The 19,561-nt window shown below is 45.2% G+C and overlaps 2 protein-coding genes across 2 annotated transcripts; both read right to left on the bottom strand.

The window, feature by feature from the left end:
• Nucleotides 1-276: 276 nt before the first annotated feature.
• Nucleotides 277-6,707, bottom strand: LOC122396718. The gene is made up of 2 exons (XM_043395347.1): nucleotides 6,033-6,707; nucleotides 277-2,656 (listed from the first exon to the last, which is right to left on the bottom strand). Exons 1-2 carry the CDS (start codon nucleotides 6,138-6,140, stop codon nucleotides 2,363-2,365), a joined length of 402 nt encoding a protein of 133 aa, XP_043251282.1. The 5' UTR covers nucleotides 6,141-6,707; the 3' UTR covers nucleotides 277-2,362.
• Nucleotides 6,708-11,550: 4,843 nt separating this feature from the next.
• LOC122396946 (zinc finger protein 883-like) lies at nucleotides 11,551-19,463 on the bottom strand. Its single transcript, XM_043395743.1, has 9 exons — nucleotides 19,457-19,463; nucleotides 18,550-18,899; nucleotides 17,999-18,023; nucleotides 17,542-17,703; nucleotides 16,008-16,394; nucleotides 15,357-15,701; nucleotides 14,353-14,535; nucleotides 13,607-13,879; nucleotides 11,551-11,966 (listed from the first exon to the last, which is right to left on the bottom strand). The coding sequence occupies exons 1-9, from the start codon at nucleotides 19,461-19,463 to the stop codon at nucleotides 11,551-11,553; spliced, it is 2,148 nt and encodes a 715-aa protein (XP_043251678.1).
• Between the last annotated feature and the right edge of the window lie 98 nt (nucleotides 19,464-19,561).

Below are 19,561 nucleotides of genomic sequence, written 5' to 3'. Positions count from 1 at the left end.
CGAATAATCGGAAGGAATGCGATCGTCGGACGCAATTAACGCGTTAATCATCGATCACGAGACGTTTACGCTTTTAAACACGATCGAATCGATAAGTTAACAATAAGAAAAGTTAAAGCAATCTTTCGTTGAATTCTATTAATCGAACGATTAATCTATTTCGCGTCAGCGATGATCGATCGATTGTTATTATCGTCGTCCTGTTGTTCTTGTTAATCGATTACAAGGGTAAATCACAGCGTACAGTAGACTCTCGTATTACGCGAGTTCTTGGCAACATTGTTGAAAATAAAAGTTGGCACGATAATAATCGTTCGAAAGATGTTGTCTCGTTCGCGTTATAGGGGAGTCTATTGTTACGAATTACTGCCCAACTCTGGAACGCGAGTGTGTAAGTGTGGTACGCAATAATCGCGACTCTGTGCATTCCTTCGCAGTATTTTTTTTTTTTTGCGCACACGCTCGCGCATCCCCTTCGGAGGCAGCAAGTAATCTTAACGATGAAAACGAGCGTTTCCGGTTGCGTCCGTATGCGAGAAGCTCTTACCGGAACCCCCTTCGCTTCGACGCGAGTCACGCCCCCGTTTAGTCGCTCTTTCTTTTCTGCGTGTCCTAATGTTTCAAAAACATATTCATCATGGTTACCAATTGCGTGATAAACGATTAAAAGGCGAGACATTTTCGATAACGATCGGGGAATATGTTATTAACGAGAGAACTCGGAACGAGAGGGAGGGATCATTGCTACCGGCAGCGAGAGATATATCGCATCGAAACGTAAATATTAATATTAGGATTCGCACGATCTTTACGGGACGATCTGATTCACGCGCTCCCGACTAATCGTTAGTTTTCAAAACAGCGAAAAGCAAAAGTCGCGTGGCAACACTTACATAAGTCTTCGATAACACTTTGACGGCCGCTGTGCGTCGCGTACACACGCGATCCCCAACTTATTTCGACTTCTCGAGTCTCTTTCCGTTTAAGTCGTACGGGTACGTTCATCGTGGCGTCTACGTTCCGAATTTCGTACAATATTTTGGTCTACGAACGTCGGTCAGTCCAGAAAGCGGGTCGAGGCGTTCTTTATCGGGAGGTTTTCAAAGCGTGCATATTCGAATAGAACTCGATACGATCGATAGAAATAATATCGAAGAAAATTAATGGTTTCCGTAAATCTGGCTCGAAGAGATTGGTCGAGTATGTTCGAACGTTAAAAAAAGAATGGGTGTTGCGGCCGTCACAGTGCTAAGATTCTATATACGCGCGATAATGTACAACGAAGGAACTTTTAGGTCCGGACGCTGAGATCCTGTGATCGATCCCGTGCGGTTACGTACCGTTGCGACTGACGCGTGCCAAATCAACGCGATATACGTATTATATGTATACACCTCTGAACGTGCACCCCGGACATCGAGGTCGAATATTCCGTCGGCAATTATGTACCTGGGTTCTTCCTGGACGATGGTTCGGCGTCTCCGTACCCGGCGGTGCTCGTCCTTGCGTTCTTCGCTCGCGAAGGAGCTCTCCATGGGTCTCGACCGCTCCTTCGCAGAGATTCCTCGCCCATTTCTATCTCTCTCACACTAAATCTCTCTTCTTGTCGTCATCCTAAACAGATTCTCACAGTTATCCAAAAGAATGACGCGACGATCGCGATTTATTCCGGCCAAGATCAGACGGATGGGAAGGGAAGCGCGCGGCGTGCATCGAATCGTAAATTAAACACGTAAACGATTTTCTTCCGATCATCCTCCGTGCGTCGTTCGTCGGCCGTCTCCCGTGACAACGATCCGAAACGGTATCTCATCGAACGAAAGAGGGAAACTCGGGGTTGCGTATCTAACGATGCCTCTGCGATTTCGGCGAAGGAGAAACGTAGAAGAGAGCAAGCACGCGGCAACCTACTGGTCACTGGTTTATTCGGCTGTTGGAATCGCCCTCCTCCGGGGCGAGGAGATCGGAGGTACCCTCCGACGAATCCATGGAACTCTTCCAACGCGATCGTCCACCTCGAACATCTTCTCTCGGGGTCCCCGACTTCTTTCTGTATCTTCCCGTTGCTGGTGTTTCGCGAGCCTCCGATCGATTCGCGACGGCCGCGATCCTCCGGATCGGCCGTGCCCAGTGACTCGTCACAGAGTCGATCGTCGTTGGCCGCGATCGGGATTCACGGGACTCTCCCTTCGTCTTCCGGTTCGTCAGCTGTCGTCTACCATGCCGAAGGCGGCGGATCCGGGCACGATCGTGCCACCGCGTCGCTGCTCGTCTCGGACGCGGTAACCGGTGCGGAGGTGCGTCGGATCTCGATCGGTTTCGAGCCGGGGATCGGTGGCCGGCCCAAAACCCCCTGGCTGTTTCACGACAAGTTTCGCTGGTCATCCCCGCACTCCTCTGCCTTCCTCAGCGATCTCTTCAGCTTGTCCACCAGCCGATTGTGGAACTTGTTCAGGGAGTTGGAGCTGCCGGTCTTCGGCGGCGACGAACCGGTGCTTTTGCTCGGGCTCTGCAACGAGCTCTGCGACGCTCTCGACGACGTCCTCGAGAAATGTCGGGACGTCAGAGGCACCGAACGGTGGGCCGGCGACGTCAGGAAGTCGGAACCCGGCGACGTCGACAACGACGGTCCCTCCGACTTTGAGCATTCCGACACCTGCGAACAGGAAAACAAACCATTCCATCTTTAGCATATCGTGCCGGTTACGCGATGCGTTGCTTAACACTATGTGCTCGATTCAACGAGAATTGCCACCGGGAGGCTCAAACTGTCGTAAAGTTGTGTTTGCTTCGTGATAGAAACTTGTTCTATAAATGGAACCTATTGTGATTTCTTCGCGACTCCCTCGCGGTGGAATCATAACTTAAATATAGAGATTTATAAACCTGTTATTTAACGAGACCGTGATTTACGATCGACGGTAATAGTTGGAGCATCGGTAAAACGTGAGGCTACTCGGCAATATGTAGTCTGTCTCACCGATGTCAAACGCGATAGAAATCCAAAGTTTGTTCGCCAGCCGCTTTCGAAACGCTTCTTCGTTTCGTCTCGAGCGTTTCGCGGACGCAGACGCCTCATTTCAAAACTCGCAAGGACCCCGACTACTTTCACTACGATTCCATACTTCATATTCGACTCGGCTGCGAGGATCGAACGAACGATTTCGATAGCTCTCGAATTCTTTTCGCGTCTGACGACGAACGGAACACTGTAGCATACAGCGCGTCAGAGAAGTTATCGCGAACTCAGAGCGACGACTTCTGAGAGAAGTAGGTGAAATTTAATCGCTATTGTCTTTCTGTACAAGGTGCTCCAAAGTTTAAACTTTGTCTGTGTATTTCGTTCGTACGAGAATCATTACGAGGGAACTCGATTTTAATCGTGTGCTTTACACGTCTGTTCGTATTCGTTGTTAGTGGACATATCGTAATTATAAGGATAATGGGTTGCAAGAGGTCAACGATAGGCCAACCTGGAGACTCGTTAATATCTTTGAATGGGAAACTCGAGCCTACGCGACTTGGAAAAAACTGCTAGTTATTCCAAGTCGTAAACCCTTGTCGATCGAACGAAATCCGAAGGTATTAAAATATAATTAGCGGTCGCCAAGCGTCTTGCGTCGCGACAGTGGAAACGAGAGAAAAAAATATTATATAAACGATGTTATATAAACGATACGGTGCAATAATAGATCGGCGTTGTTAACGTAATCCATTTATTCTAGTTATGTTTACAATTTGAAATCGCCGATGGCGGCAGATTTTACTCTCAATGAAACGATCAGCGTTTTATTCGATATATGTATCTCGTTGTTTCACGAACGAGACACAATTGTCACGGTGCAAGCAGTTGTAGAAAATTATGAGGATAACTTTGCGACGATCTCCCAAACGCTGCAATGCTGGATGTACTGTAGGATGTTTGGATGTTGTCGCGAAGGATCAGCGAAGCATGATTTGTTCTCGCGTGCGAATCTAGCGGCGCAAGACCAGATCCTTGAGGTAACGCTAGAATCGAACCAGCGGTTGGCAAACGACGCGTCGCATCGAATAATCAAAGCCACACGTGTGCACGTGCGCCATGACCGCGGGCACAGCGAATTTCTCGCCGCAGATTCCTGTCCTCTGGTTACGCGCAATTGCATAATCCAGTCGAATCGCGACACGTGGCCTTGCATCCAATGAAAATAATATCCTAACACCTGGCAATTATTGCCAACGATCGCTCGCGTTTCCTCAAACCCGTCTTATTCGACTTTCGAGACCTCTGGTCTGAGACAAATGGATCATTTTGGTAGGATCATTATACGAAGACTAGGAATGGATCTTGTTTGCTGTTCCTCGTCGCGTTTGGATGCTGTGTTGAACGGAATCGCTGCACAAGACAGCTCGCGCGCGATCCGGCACGCGCGATCGAAGGTGCAATGCCAGAACAGAGCCAAACCGACAATTTTCGCGGCCATAACTATCTCTCTGGAGTCGGTGGTTATCGATTAACGCGATTTACAGTTCCTCTCTGGCTCGCTAGGTACGTGTACGTATGATCCGCGAGCCGAAAACGACACCTTCGGCGATCACGAACCCGCTCTTTCACCTTCGTTGCCAGCGAACGTGATCGCGAGGGCGAGCGTGACCGAACGAGACGATGCTCGATCGATCGATGAACAAATTGTAGCGCTTGGAATGCGTAAAGAAATCAAGGATCGTCTCGGATCGATACTCGTGGGTAAATATCTTATCTGAACGAGAACAACGAATCAAAGACATTGAAATCGCGAAAGTGACGAAACGTGATCCATAAAATCGATCGAAATCTTTCGATTCGATACGCGGGACAGTGTTTTGCATACCCGTTAGAAGCCATAATAATCCGATAAAAGATCCGATAAGGCTTATCTTGGTGGTCGTTGTTATCATCTCCTGCGCACGGCGAAGCCTTTTTATTCGCTCTAATGGTTATCGAGATTTACATCGAACAATGCACACCGATACGGAACGGCTCGGATCCGGACTCTGGTAAACTGGTGTCACCGTTATCGATGCCGTATCAAATTATGGTACGAATAAGACACCCGATAAGGGCGCCCCGAGCGAGATTTCACGCGAGACGAGATATTACTGCACGACGCATTACGAAATCGAGGATCGATGTTGCGCAATTGCGCGTCACGCCGCGAAGAGGTACCCAGATATCGGTCGAATGATATATGCCGGCGATTAAAAACTGGCCTAAGTCAATACCTTTTATTTCCCGCCCCGTATCAACAACGGCGGATTAGATTCAACGTTTACGAAACCGTCGAACGCTGGCGACAGTCTCGGCCCGAAGGGAGCGTAACCGCGCTTTTTGGCTCTGTTGTTCTTCGTCGGCGAAATAAGACTGTCAACAACGGTTACCTCACACGACGCGAACGAAATAAACGCTCTTTTGTCATCCGTGCTCGAGTGCCGCCGACTAAGCGTGAAATTATGTCGATGCGACATTCTCGGGCCCCGCGATGCGCGTCTCGAAATATTCGATGTTTAAATTTGCACGACGTGGATCGCGCGCGCCAGCCCGAATACCAAACACCCTTCGACGCTTCTGATTCAGAGCCCCGGACGCACGTCGACGTCTCGCGACGTTGGGAAACCGGTTCGCGGCTCTAGGATCCCTCGGCGCGTTTCACGAATCGGGGGTCACAGGAGCGCCGGGACGCTCCGCGAGGAACAGGAAATATCGGTCGACCAAGCGCGACCGTTTTCCGGGGTCTTTTATCAAATTTGACCGGCGAAACGCAGCGAGCTCGCTCTTTAAAAAACCGTGCAACTGCGCGTCACGAGACCAAACGAAACGTGACTACGACGCGAGTTAACCCTTCCATCTCGACCCATTGTTTACTTTGGATTTATAAACAACTGTTCGTTCCTAGCATAGTGACTGACAGTATCGCGTACCATCATGGTGTTTGTTATGGAAACTTGAATGGACATTTTGGGGAAATTAGATCTACCCTGGTCCCAAGGCTGTCAGAGAGTTTCGAGCAACTCACCTTTCTGCTGCGACAGGCCTGGGGATTGGAACACTCCGAGGACCGTCGGTTGCGATTCGTCTTGTAAATGTCCCACTCGTTTTTCACCACGGGCATCATAAACGCCATCTCGGTAGCCGGCACTCGTGAGCGCGCACTCTCTTCCTCTCTATCCCTCTCGAAGTACCGTCTCGTTTCTCACGCTGTGCGCCTCTAGCCGCCGTCTTTCTCCCACCGTTTCTCCGGAAAGTTCGAACTGGTCGCGGTCCCGTGCTTAAAACCCTCGACAGACCTGTCCAGAAGGTTTATCCCAACGGGTCGATCGGCACTCTACGCTTCACTGGACACGACGATCCGACCTCAGCGATAAAAGCGCACGACGTTGCGACTGGTCGCGACAGTGGTCGTAAATTCGAGAAAAATCTTGGCCCGTTCGATCGCGCGCGCGTCCGCTCGTAATCTGATCGATCGTTTTGGCGCGTTCGCGTTTTATGTTCTGTTTTCGGTTGTCGCTGAACGGGTTCGGTCTCTCCGTTGGTTGTTCTCGCTGCTGCGTCGACTGGAAAACTGCATACACGTCGTGTTGGTTTCACGGGTAGATCTCCGGCGTGCGTTGCCTTTTCAACGTCGTTCGAATACACGCGCGTCCGGTCTGGGCAGCTGTCTGCTACGGAATGAGCACGCCGGCGGCCGTGTGGTTAGGTGTAAAAGCTCGCCACGGTGGGGACGGGAGGACCAGCCTATTGGTCCGTCCTGAGGCGGGACTCCTACGTCACGGGTTACCATTGATTTTCCATTGTTGATACACACGACGGCATGACGTCCCGGATTGATTTTCTGGCGGCGGTTCCTGCTGGATCGCGCGTGTACACACGTAACACCGTGCGGTACATCCGCGTTCGCGCCACACTGCGTCCTACGAAAAGGATCGCCGTCGGTGCGTAACACCTTCCTGATCCACCGCGACCTGTCCTCGACCTTTTTGATCGCGTCGTCGCGAAAATGCGCCGCGATCGGCTCAAGGTCGTCCGGTAAATTGCGAACCAACGAAACGCGAATACCCCGGGGCAGCTGCACGCGTTCGCTCGTGCAAGGGTAGATGCATAGAAACTGCGAACAATCGTCCTGGAGAATGGGTTCAGTCAGCCCTGGGGTCGCGCGACTCGCGAACGACGAGAAATCGGTTAGGATAAACGCATTCCTCATCGCGACGCGAACGATCATTCTACCGGATTTCTGATAACACTTTACGAGTCTGTAAACGAGACGTTTCGCGTGAAATATCTGCTTTAGCACGCGTCGTTTAGACTGACAAATAATTGGACGTTTCGAATCGGTTCGGAATTGCCCGCCAACGCCCAGGGATTATCTTCCGTCGCTACTTTACCTGTAGACGATACGAGATATTCTCTTTGCCGACGATCGGAAATGCACCGACGATCGATAAATTTAATAATAATGATAATAAAGCCGGTAAGTTATCGTGGGAGTTTCCAAAACAATAATTTGTTTCGTATTTTTGACGGCAAAGCGATATTGAGAGTTTGAAAATTCCATTTATGATCGAGATGCACGACTAAAGTTAATTTTATCTATCGAATAAATTACTTGCAAAGGTAGAACGAACACGTCAGATTTCGTAAAAAGTAAATTTATTCTGTTTTGCGAAGGTACATGTCTTTTTGTTAAGTAAACGCAACTCGCTACTCGCGTAGCTCGCTTGGCGACCCAGCCGAGTTAGTCGAAATAAATTACTGGTTGTTAACATAGTCGGAAACCCTGTAGTTTTCGCTCTGTCTATAAAAGATACCATTGCTCTATCGTCTCGTTCGTGCTACGGACATCAAAGGAACTGTAAAGCCTGGCTTAGCGTTTAACTTAATCGTCCAACTATCTAAACAACGCGCAGCTTTCTATTATTTTGCTTAAATATTTCTAAGCGTAAGTGACGCTCGATAAAATTCGATGATTCTGCAAATCGATGTCGCGATTCATAAATCTCGAGCGATTACAACTCACAGGCGACTCTTAGAAACTTGTACTTGCGATTGTATTACCGTGAGCAGACTCTTGGACACTCTTGGTATCTAAAACGAATCTCTGTTTTCTAAGGAACACGCCAGAGATAGGCAACATTCTTATCTAAATACAGATTTCGTAACCAGCGAATGACAAATGAAAATTAAAATGTCCATATAGAACGGAAGAATAAAAATTGAATTGTTCCGCTAAAGTTGCCCATCTCTGGAACACGCAAGCTACGATAAAATTGTTGATCATTCGCGAGAGAAGCGTCTGTCAGCGAATACGCTTCGTTGTCTTTTCGCGCGTTACGATCGAATTTGATCGACTCTCAGCAAACTAGGAAAACCTCGAAGCGTATTTAAGACGTACATACAAGCTAGCTTATATTGCACTATTATCCGCGTAGGAAGGTTTGAATTTCTCGTCGTCGTCGTCGACGAGATGCGTCGCGAATGCGTTTTATTGCATCGATCTCTCGAACCGTAAAACTTAGATCGTATCTTTGGCACAATTAAGAGGTATTTGCACTTCTATCTTCCGGAACATCTCGGTCGTTCGAGCCACGGAACCGTTCGTTTCGCCGTGGCGTTTCTTATTATGTACTTAGAGCACCGGATTACAAAAAAATTGAGACGGATTCGTTTACGGCCAATCTGGCTGCTTCTCTGTACACTCGTGTCATTCCAGTCTCTACAGATTCGCAAATATACCTAATACCGTCTACGCTCGGTGTACAATTACGACTTACACGCTAATAGATACTTTATTAATACCTTGTCTTTGGCGCAGACTCGACAATCACACTGACCACAAACATCGAAAATACCTTAGCTTCGAATCTTATATCTCGGACACCGCTAAATATCCAAATCGGTGATTTAAGTACGGATCCCACATACGATTTCGTCGACGAAACAGTAATTACATGGAATTTCATTTAAACGAAGATATTTGACTCGATAATCGCGTCGATGGATATTCGTCGCTGTCTATATTTTCTTTCCTTTCGTCTAAATGCCCTATACATGTACTTCGTAGCTTTATAGTACTACCCTTTTATCTCCGAGGGTACGCGCAACTTAAAAATTACACAGCGAGATTTATCGCACGACGTCGAAAGGATAACATTAGAAAATGTTAATTAAAACCTGTCAAACGTAACGTGTTTCTGTGCGTGCCTACAAGTACGAAACGTTTTCTTTGCCGTTTGCGAATAAATAAATAAATAAATAGACGGGATCGCGAAACAACGGAGAGAGGAAGATGATGGACGTTTTAGTTTCGCGGCTTGAAGGCGCAGTTCGCGTAAAGATGGATTCTCTGATGGTCCCCCAGGTGATGTCGATGCTTGAATCGTTTCTTGCACCACGCGCATTGAAATCTCGGACCGACGCCGCACTCGAGGCGCAAGTGCCTCGTCAAGTTGCACTTGTGGGTGTAAGTACGACCGCATTTCGGGCACAAAAACGGCGGCCCGTCTTCCAGAGCCTTCAGCGCCTTCCAAACTGCAACATTGTTTCAAACGATCAGTACAGCGTCCGTTTCCTCGCGCGATCGCGAACGAAAAAAAGGACTGCGCAAGTGGAAGAAGCGTGTGATAGTCATTCTTTTGTTTTTGTTGTGGCAACATAACAATTAGAAACGATAAATTGGGACAATCATCTCGAGGAGCTTGCATCGAGCCATGCTGTTTGTAGAAAAACTTTATTTCTCTGCCTGAAAAATGAAATCGTCGTTGATAAAATCGTCATCCGATAAATCGCGAGACGCGTCTAACATGCAGTTATGAATTATCATAGAAACATTTACGATCATGAAATAGTCCTTTGTTTCGTATAACAAGGCACGTTTTCGGGACCTGACCATCGCGTCATACGGGGGAATCTCTGTACTATATTATAAAAAATTACTTGGGGTACCACGGAGTTTCGTAAATTAGAAAATATTTATTTCCAATGTCTTACAATCACATATACCTGTTTATACTTAATATAAATTTATTGCGCGCGTATTTTTCTCGATTTATAAACATATACATATGTATATTTGCTTCTTTTCTTAACAGTTTCTTCTCAGACTCTCTTTTTCGCCGACACTATACAACACATTCCACAATGTGTTCGCCGTGAGCGTATCACGAACTTCAACAAACAATTGTAACGCAAAACGAGCATCCATCGATCTAATTTTTTACTCTACGATGCTATGGAAGTCTATTAACGTAACCTTGAGCGTAAAATATAAAAACATAATCGTATATCGGTTATTCTTTTCCACGATCTTACTGAACACGTAATAACAATGGCAGCGAGTCAGTCTATGCACGGTAACAAAATAATTAACTACTTTCGAGATCTCTGTTCTCAGTGTATAGTACAGAAGGAGATTTGTAAAACGTATAAAACGCGAAGCATACAAAAAAAAACAAACAAAAATGTAAAAACAGCGTTGCAGTAACAATAAGTAACTCTGCTTTTAACGCTAGACTTACGGAAATTGTTTGCACATATTTTTATCGGAATTCTTCGCGTTGATCTTTTAATTAGGAAGTATATGAAATGTTCCGCAAATCTAGTGTTAATATACAGAATGTTGGGCCATCCCTGGGAAAAATTTTAATGGGAGATTCTAGAAACCAAAATCAAGAATACCTATTTCTTGATCGAAGCTTCGTTAAAAAGTAATTAACGTTAAAGTAAGAGTAGACTTAATAATTTTTTTGTTTTTTTTTGGCCTCTAGAATCTCCTATTAAAATTTTTCCCAAGGGTGACAGAACACCCTGTATATGATACGTTGTATATTACTTTCGACACGTTCGTTAAACTTTAAACGTAACTTTAACACTTCGCTCTCGCGTGAAAATATAACTTATACTTGGAGTGTATACGGAATGTGCGACGATGAAAAACAAAAACTTAATCAAACGACGGAGTCGACGGTTATAACAAAACATGTTCGTGAACGTTGAGCTTTTTACGGACAAGCTTATCGTACTAAAAGTCCTAAACACTTACCATTAATTGACGGTTTCTTGGAATCATGCGACACGAAACGAGGTTGTCGTAGCAGCAACGATGGAAATTGTTTACGTTATTTCTTTGGAAGGCATCGCGCGAAAATTGGAAAGAAATTAAAACGAACGAACAAATCGTAGAACCTACGAACGTTCACAGCAACGTATAATACTTAGATAAATTTTCATTAATTGCACAGTGAAAGCAACTGGACTCAACGTTGCTCGCGAGTTCTTAAACATCTAAGGATAAGACACGGCATGCCTATCGGGAATAAATATCGAGACGATCGTTGCATTTGTACTATTTACAAGCACGTGTCATCTGGATATTCCCACAGCCGTTCAAAAGTCTGGGATCGTGTTTGTCAGTTATAAACGCGATCGTTCTCGGTGGCCTGATTTAGTTTGGTCGATCAAGGATCCCGAACTTTCGATCGACGGTGGGATATCGGTCGTCGAAGCCCGATGGCCGGCGTTTAGATCGCCGTGTCCGCGCCTCAAGATTTCTGATGCGTTCTCATGTGCAGTATTAAGTTATGCTTGTGCTTGGATTTCTTGTGGCACACGGGGCACTCGAATCTCGGCTCTACGCCGCACTCGAACTTGATATGCCTGTTCAACGAATGGAGTCTTACGTAAGCGTTTCCGCACCGCGGACACGAATACTCCGACGAATCCCGCGGCCCGAACGTCGCGTGATTTCTCGAGCCCTCGTTGAACCTCTTCTCCGACGTTTTCTCGAGGACGATCGGCTCGTTGGCGCAACTCTCGGAGTCTTGCTCCTTGCCAGGGCACTCGTTGTTCTCCGTGGCTGCCACGTTCTCCGCCATTTGATTCTCCGCCATCATCCGCAAGTACAGTGTCTGGTACTGATAGTACCAGTCGATCGCTGCACCTGGCGAGTAGTTCCGGTCTAGAAAACAGATAAGAGGATCAGTATCGTTCCGCGGGGTCCCACTCCTCGCTTCCAATGAGTCTGTGTCTGTGACGATGATTACGCACACGGTGTTAGCCGCTCGAAGGGAGTATGTTGATGACAAGAACGTGGACTTACACAAAGCACAAATCAGGGTACACTTAACCGTTTACCATCAAAGCAATCGCTCGTTGTCCGTCTTTTCAGGCTTTCGCGGTGAGCATTCCTGGCATCCAGGCGAACGATAGTGTACGCGGACCAACGAGGATGCATGCGTCAACCTCTGCCGTCCAGATACAGGGCGATTCTCCCGCAAGTGAAATCGAACGGAAGTTTACCCGCGTGAGAATCGCCCTGTACAGTAGCCCTCGATTTATGTTAGATTTCTCGATGGAATCGACAGGGTGGAGCTACGATCCTCGCCCAAACGTGTAATCTGTTCCCAGAGGATTGACTGGACGAGGGTTCTTTTATTCAACGCATGACAATTTGAACGATACGCGTAAAATTATTGCTGTCGTGACGCATCAGCCGTTTCGATCGCAACGTTCAATTATGAAATCGGGAATCTTTAGATGAATTCCATTTTATTTTCATAAAAAGGACAGCGAGGTCGTCGGTACGGATACAATGTTCGGTAAGAATATCGATAACAATGATTCGATAGGAATGAAACGTCATGATGGCAAGTCGTGATTTATTAATTATCTAGTAACAGGAACTAGTGAAAATAGACTGAGTATCGTTAGAAAATATAACGATAGTCACGATTTACAATTATTCTCTCCGCGGGTTTGCGAGTGTTAAAGTCAGGTATCGGTACTTACACATACGTACAAATCGATTATAAATTTTGCATTTACAATTTTTCGTCACGCGATCTGCGTTAATAAGTTTCGTTCGACCGTGCTCCGGTAGAAAAGTGTGAATTGCTTAGTACATCGCTAGTCAGAGTTTAACGATCGTAGGAATATAATTTCTTCTATCGTTTTAAATATAGAATCGATGTTTTAGCACGAGGGGATTCAGGAATCGTTTCGAATATTTTTAAAAAATTGGAAAAATAAAGTCGAAGGTTATTTGCATATATCTTCTAATCGAATCTAAACGTTTCATTTGGTAATTACTTATGAGAAAAATTTCCATACTTTACCTACTTTTAGACGGTGTCAATCCTTAAGGAAACAACGATATATTTGTTTTACTATACTGAAATTATTTTGGTGAGAAACTTCAGACGTATCGACAAGTGAAGCTATTTACATTTACTATATTAAATTTCATAGTTTAACGTATTTCGATAAAATTACACGCAGCTGTTTAAATAGAAATTGGATAAAATCTCGAACAACGAATAAAATTTTTCGATCAATTCGTAAACTAACTGCCGTGAGCAGAAACTAGTCGACGAATTTAAAATTTTGATTCGTTGTTCGTGAACAAAATCTGTCCAACTCTGTCGTTACACAACGCTTCGAGAAAGAAACGATCGAAAAATTGCATTTTACGAGTTTACTCTCAAGGAACATTTTCTGTAGTTCTCGAGAAACGGGCGAGACAATTTTCTAAGGATCGTAGCGATAAAAAATGTTGCAAAAGTCTTCGCGTTCAACGAAGCTTGGGCAGTTTGTGCCGACCCTGGTAATGTTCGTTCAATTTGTACTGGTGGTAGAACTTTTTCGGGCACAGTGTGCAACAGAATTTCTTTTCCTTGTTACCACACTCGACCCTTTGGTGCCTCAGCAAGCTGTCCCTCCATTTGTATCTCTTTCCACAACCGAAACAAATGTTCATGGTGTTTCCGTCGCAACGCGTCGATTTCATATCGAGCTGGGGATGATTGGCACCGGAACCGTAGGGTTGCAGTCCCGTAGATATGCTATACGGCAGCTGCAACATGGAGAACGTATCTGAAATATAAAGAAACAAACACACCGTTTAGGAGCTATTCACGAAACTCTCTGCGAGTGAATGGAAATAGGTGGCGAAGAGATTTTTTTTTTAACGGAGCCTGGACATTATTCGTCGAGGTCCAAGTTTTCTCTCGATGCGTCGACAAAAACGCGACACAGAAATCCAATACCGCTCGAAATATAAATTTTTATTTCTCGTAAGAATTTTACAGTCGACGGTTAGACGAGCGGGTAACAATAATGCGTGATAAAACATTGAAACGACTTTATTAATTGGAGAAACGATAAACGGGGGCCGAATAAGTAGAATTTCATCGAGCGTACAGTTGCGGTCCTTTTGCTCTTTTCGTTTCGTGAATGAAAAAAGGAAAAAGTATCCGGCGTTACGCCAAAGGAAGAAGAAATTGATAATCATCGTTTTTTGTGATCGACGACGTAATGACGAATCAATTCGTAACGTCGATTATAACGTTTCCCGCACTGAACGCACGAATGTCGTTTCTTGTTTTGGCTGCACTCCGTGGACTGGTGTCTTCTTAAATTCCTACTGTGCTTGTAAACCTTTCCGCACTGGCATGGATGGACGTTCGCCACTTGAAGACTCGACAAGATTCGCGACGCGACGCGACCATCCAGTATGTACCATTGTTTTCCTGAAAAAAACCAAGTCTCATGACTAAGGAAACAATCGATTGACGACGAGATCTTACATGGAAACGTAAATTGATTTCGTGCTGTTAGTTTAGTCTTAATTTTGTGGATCTCTGTGCAAAATTTCCAAGTTACGTGAAAACATGACATTTTTAACGTCACTCGATATATTCGAAATGTTAGAAGACCCGTCGTAATTTTACAAGACTTTAGAATATTTGTAGTAACTCTTATCACTGATTAGGAATCGCATCTAAGAAATCGAAGATGACGCACCTTGGTTGACCGAGAAATTTTTAAATGTGTGGAAACATACTAACATTTATACAGATCATATAGATGGCAGTAATATTTTATTTCATAATCATAAACATGTGTCGTGTACCATGTTGTGTTATCATGGATTACATAAGTCAGAAGGTAATAACGTGTTAAACGATTATCTTAAATCTTCTAATAACCATCACTAGGTTGCAATAACCCGAGTTAAGTAAATTTCGAAATTAGAGCCTCCTATTTCGCGTGTGCTCGCGAAAATTGAGCCACGCACTGTTACTTTCATCCGTTAACCATTGGCTATTCGTTCGTCGAAAATTTTTAATTCTCCGCAATTCAATTGCAAACTAATTAATTTTCTTAAATGTTTGAAACGCGTAAATCCAGCAGTAATAACATTTCCAAGACTTCGTCGCCCAAAGATAATCAAAAAGATGCGAACCGAATAAAATATTTTTTTTTAGTAAAGTTCTATCGCGCGTTCTGCTGGAAATACGAAGCAATTTCAAAAAATTTGGCAACATCTTTCGAAACTTCGTTCACGCGCCGTGGTGCGCGACGATGTGATTTCGCATCTCGTATCGATATTTAAACTTCCTGTCGCACATGTGACACGAGAATTTCTTCTCCTTGTTGCCGCAGTCGACCCTGGTGTGCCTCTTCAAGCTGTCCAACCATTTGTACCTCTTCCCGCAAGCCGTGCAGACGTGTTCGGCTTGGAGAACGTCGCCATAAAAATGCGTCCCGTAACGTCGACCCATGCCCGATGTTTCCGTCGATTCACCCGCGTCTTTCGACGCGTATTTCCCAACGAACTGTCTACGTTCTTCTAGGTATCGTGCCTTCTTCTCCATCATCCACAACGCGTCGTACACACGGGCCTCCTCGGCACCTGCGGGAAAAGCGCAAAGCGGTAACGATCAATGTCCACGGAAAGTGTCGCGAGATATTCTACGGGGACGGTGAAAAATGCACGAGACAACCTCGTTACAGTTCAACATCCAACATTTTCGTTCCTTCAGATTTAATGGACGTACACTCAGGCACAAACATTTAACAATTTGAACAGTCGCTGTACATTGATCGGACGCTCGATATTGTCAGCTTGTATAAATATTAGTTTTCACGCGTACTACGACGTGCGATCGCGAACGGTCGACGAAATACGCTCGAAGTCTTCCAAGAAAGATTTACGAGCCGCCGGAGGCGCTGTCTTTGTCGACGCAGACGAGCCTCTGGTGCCTCCTCAAGGTGTCCAACCTTTTGTAACCCTTTCCGCACTGATTGCAATAAAACTTCTGCCGATGAAGCCACTCGACCTCCTCTTGCAGCTTCTCCAACGAAGCGTCGCACTTGCCCTGGTGTCGTTTCAGGCTGTCCATTCGCGTGTAAGTTCTGCCGCAACCGTCGCAACGGAACTGCTGGTGGGACTTGACGTTTTTCTGCGCCACGCTCGTCTCTGCGGTGCTCAGTATGGACGAGTCGCACAGCAGGTAGCTCATTGGCAGCTGCCCGTGGAACGAGACCTCGCAAACGTCCGCGTCGTCCTCTTGGCCCTTCTCCGCGATCACCTCCATACACTCGCCTGCAAAGACGCGTTTCTCCGTTAAAATTACACAGAAACGCAGCCGGCACGCCGCATGCAATGTTACGCGTTACGAAGCTCAGCCAACAGCGAGAAGCATGCATCTTTCGGCGTAGCCAAAGGTTACCTTGCCGTCCATCTTCTTCGTAAACTCGAGGTTCGCGATTGGTTATTGCCCGGTCGACAGGGAGTCTTGTTAGTGGTTACGATCGCGATCGTTTTTGGGGGAACGGATAAGCAGAGAAACCCGGAAAATTTGCACCCTCTGGCGAGCCTTTTAACAGCGTTTTAATCTCCTTAAATCCCTTGTTATCTGAATTTATCAGCGAACGAAAAAGGCTCGTCGGATCGTACAAGGTCTCGATGTTTCGTAAATCTCGAAACCAAGATTTTTTGGATTTGTTTGATCGAAGAGGATCGCTTCGAGAGTGGTTCAATCTTCTCTGATACACGGATGAGAACTACAAAGAAACCGAAGATAATAAAGAAACTAAAATGCACGTTACAAAGTTGTTTATTACAATTAACATGTTGGCAACGTTACACCGTGTGCGCGTCCGATACCTCGATACAAATATCTCGACTTACAAAGTAGCAAGATGATTGTTCGCGCGGTAATTAGTCGGTAACAAATTTATACGGCCCTTTCGCGTACATCCGTGATAATTATAAAAAAGAAGAAGACACGGATGCACGGGCAATTGCACTGTTATTCGTCTACCATCGATATATTTCTGTGTTTTAATTTACAATCGTCGTATAGCATAGAATTGTATAAGAAATAAATAGAAATTAAATTTGAACAAATAACAAGTAGATAACGTATAAACATAACACGAGAAGTAAGGGGCCCCGAACAAAACAACGTATATACAATTAACTCAACAACGAGAGAACAAAACGTTCGTCGTGGAACGCGATTAAAGTAACTGTTTCGTATAAGTGATACGAAAAACGAAAGAAGGGATCTAATGGTTTCGATGTGTCGTCGTTTAACGCGCGGATTTCGAGTGCGCCGTTCTCATGTGAGTATTTAAGAAATGCTGTTTCGTAAACTTCTTGCCGCAGTAACGGCAATATATTCTATCGCCCTTCACTTTGCAATAGCTTTTCTCGTGTCTTCGAAGACTGTCGGGCCGCGAAAAACTTTTGCCGCATTCCTCGCAGACGACGTTCTTCGTCGGCTTTTTCCGTTCTTGCGCTTTCGGCATTTCGTAATTGCTGGCTACGTACTGGTACAGAGATTGCGGCATCTCGTACTTGATCTCTTCCTTCACGAACCACTCGTTCAACCGATCCGCCTGATTGCCTGCGAAAAACGAACGATTCGCGTTAACAAACACGTACTGGACAAAATGGCTGGGAGAATTCGAGTAGAACTTGGACGAACATGCATTAAAAGGAACAACAATTTTGTCTAAATGTTAATCATCTGACACGTTAACTTATCGATTAATGATTAAGGAGTTTGTCGTGCCTCGATGATCATCCTGGATCACCGAGTACGCGACAATCGTTAATCGATCCTGTTACTTACTGCACACGATACAAACGAAAGGTTTGACTGCGTTTGCATCTCGTGTACGAATTTATTATGTATTTACCTGACGCCCTCAAACTCGTGAGGTCCTACGATTTAAATAAAAATAGGGGTCCGCTGATTCGTTGGTTTCTCGTGAGTCGATGACGCTTTGCATAAATAAGAGATAAAATACTTCTTCATTCGACGATGGAAATTGTGGTCGAATCGCAAAGAAGAAGACTACGTTAGGACAATGAATTAGTATTTATTAATTAATGTTACTCGCCGCAGACGCGAAAGCAGTTTCGCAGAGAGGTAGTGAAAGATGCGGTTATACGTATAAAGAAGCAAGTGCGTTTAATGAATGCGATTCTTTCAATGAACGCCACGTTACAACGTCACCATACAATTCATGCGTTATATAAATAAGTCACGATATCGGTTAATATTGTTTGAATATAAATAAAAAGAAAGTATCTCCCAGAGTGAAACACACAGGCGAAACAAATTATCGATTAAGAAGGTAAACAAAGAAGTGCCTCTATTCGAAGTTGTCGTGGAAATGTGCCGAGATTAAAATGAACACAGCGTTCGGTAATCGCGATCGTCGATCGGACTTTCGATCGATTACACCGGCCAGGTGGTCGTCGAATCCTTCTGCGTCGTGTTTTCGTTCCCGTAGAGGCTGTTGCTCACGGTGTGCTTGGTGTTATAATGATTGGTCAATTCGTATCTCCGGTAAAAGTCTTTCCTGCACATTCGACAGTGATACTTTGGTAGCTTTCCGCATTCGAGTCTTTGATGTCTGCGCAGGTTCGCCATCCATTTGTACCCCTTTCCACACTCCCCGCACATGTAATGTTGCGTTTGCAGCCCGCGAGGAGCGCGTGGAATATGGGGCTTGTAGGCTATCGGTACCGGTTCGAAGCTCTTGGTGTCTGCGAACTCCAAAGCTGCTAGCTCGTCCATCAGAATTGAGCCATCTGGAACGCAAATCAAATCGGTTACCCCGTGTCGATCGTGGCTGAAGAATCGCGCGAGTTAAAGGACCCCAAGAAACCTGGATTCGCGAAAAGTGTAGGCGCAAAGACTGTACTCGAGTAGCTTGGGATATCGGTTTTCGATGCTGAATAGAATAGAACGCTGTTACGTTTTCTCTCGGATGGATACTCTTCTGAATCTTAGTCTTATCGAAAGACAGTCGACTCTAGTGACTAAATACACGATCGGTGTATTAATTGACCGATGATCGCTAACAGGTGATCATTTTTTTATCGGTGCAGGTGGGAATACAGTATGTATGTATGTACAGACGAGAAAGCAGCCTTCGTTTTCGATTCACAATGATGTTCATTGACCATAACTTTATTAAATCGACGAGTTTTGGGAAAAATACAGTTCGATAGAACGGGGCATAAAGTCTATACGAACGACACACGCAGATAATACAAAAAGAAAGTTAACGTTAATGGTAAATAATATTTCGATCAGTGAGGAACGAACACAAAACGTTTCCTCCCGCGTCCGCCCTGTTACCTACCGGTCATACCGGGGAAATTAGAAAATATTGTGTTTTTAAAATATAAATTGAATAACGCAAACAATATAAGATAGAACTAGATATTTCCTCCGAGATTCGAGAGTC

Source organism: Colletes gigas, unplaced genomic scaffold (genome assembly GCF_013123115.1).
Source record: "Colletes gigas isolate AHSC1104 unplaced genomic scaffold, ASM1312311v1 Colletes_gigas_Sc00008, whole genome shotgun sequence".
Taxonomy (NCBI): Eukaryota; Metazoa; Arthropoda; class Insecta; order Hymenoptera; family Colletidae; genus Colletes; species Colletes gigas.
This window is presented reverse-complemented; position numbering and strand designations above follow the sequence as displayed.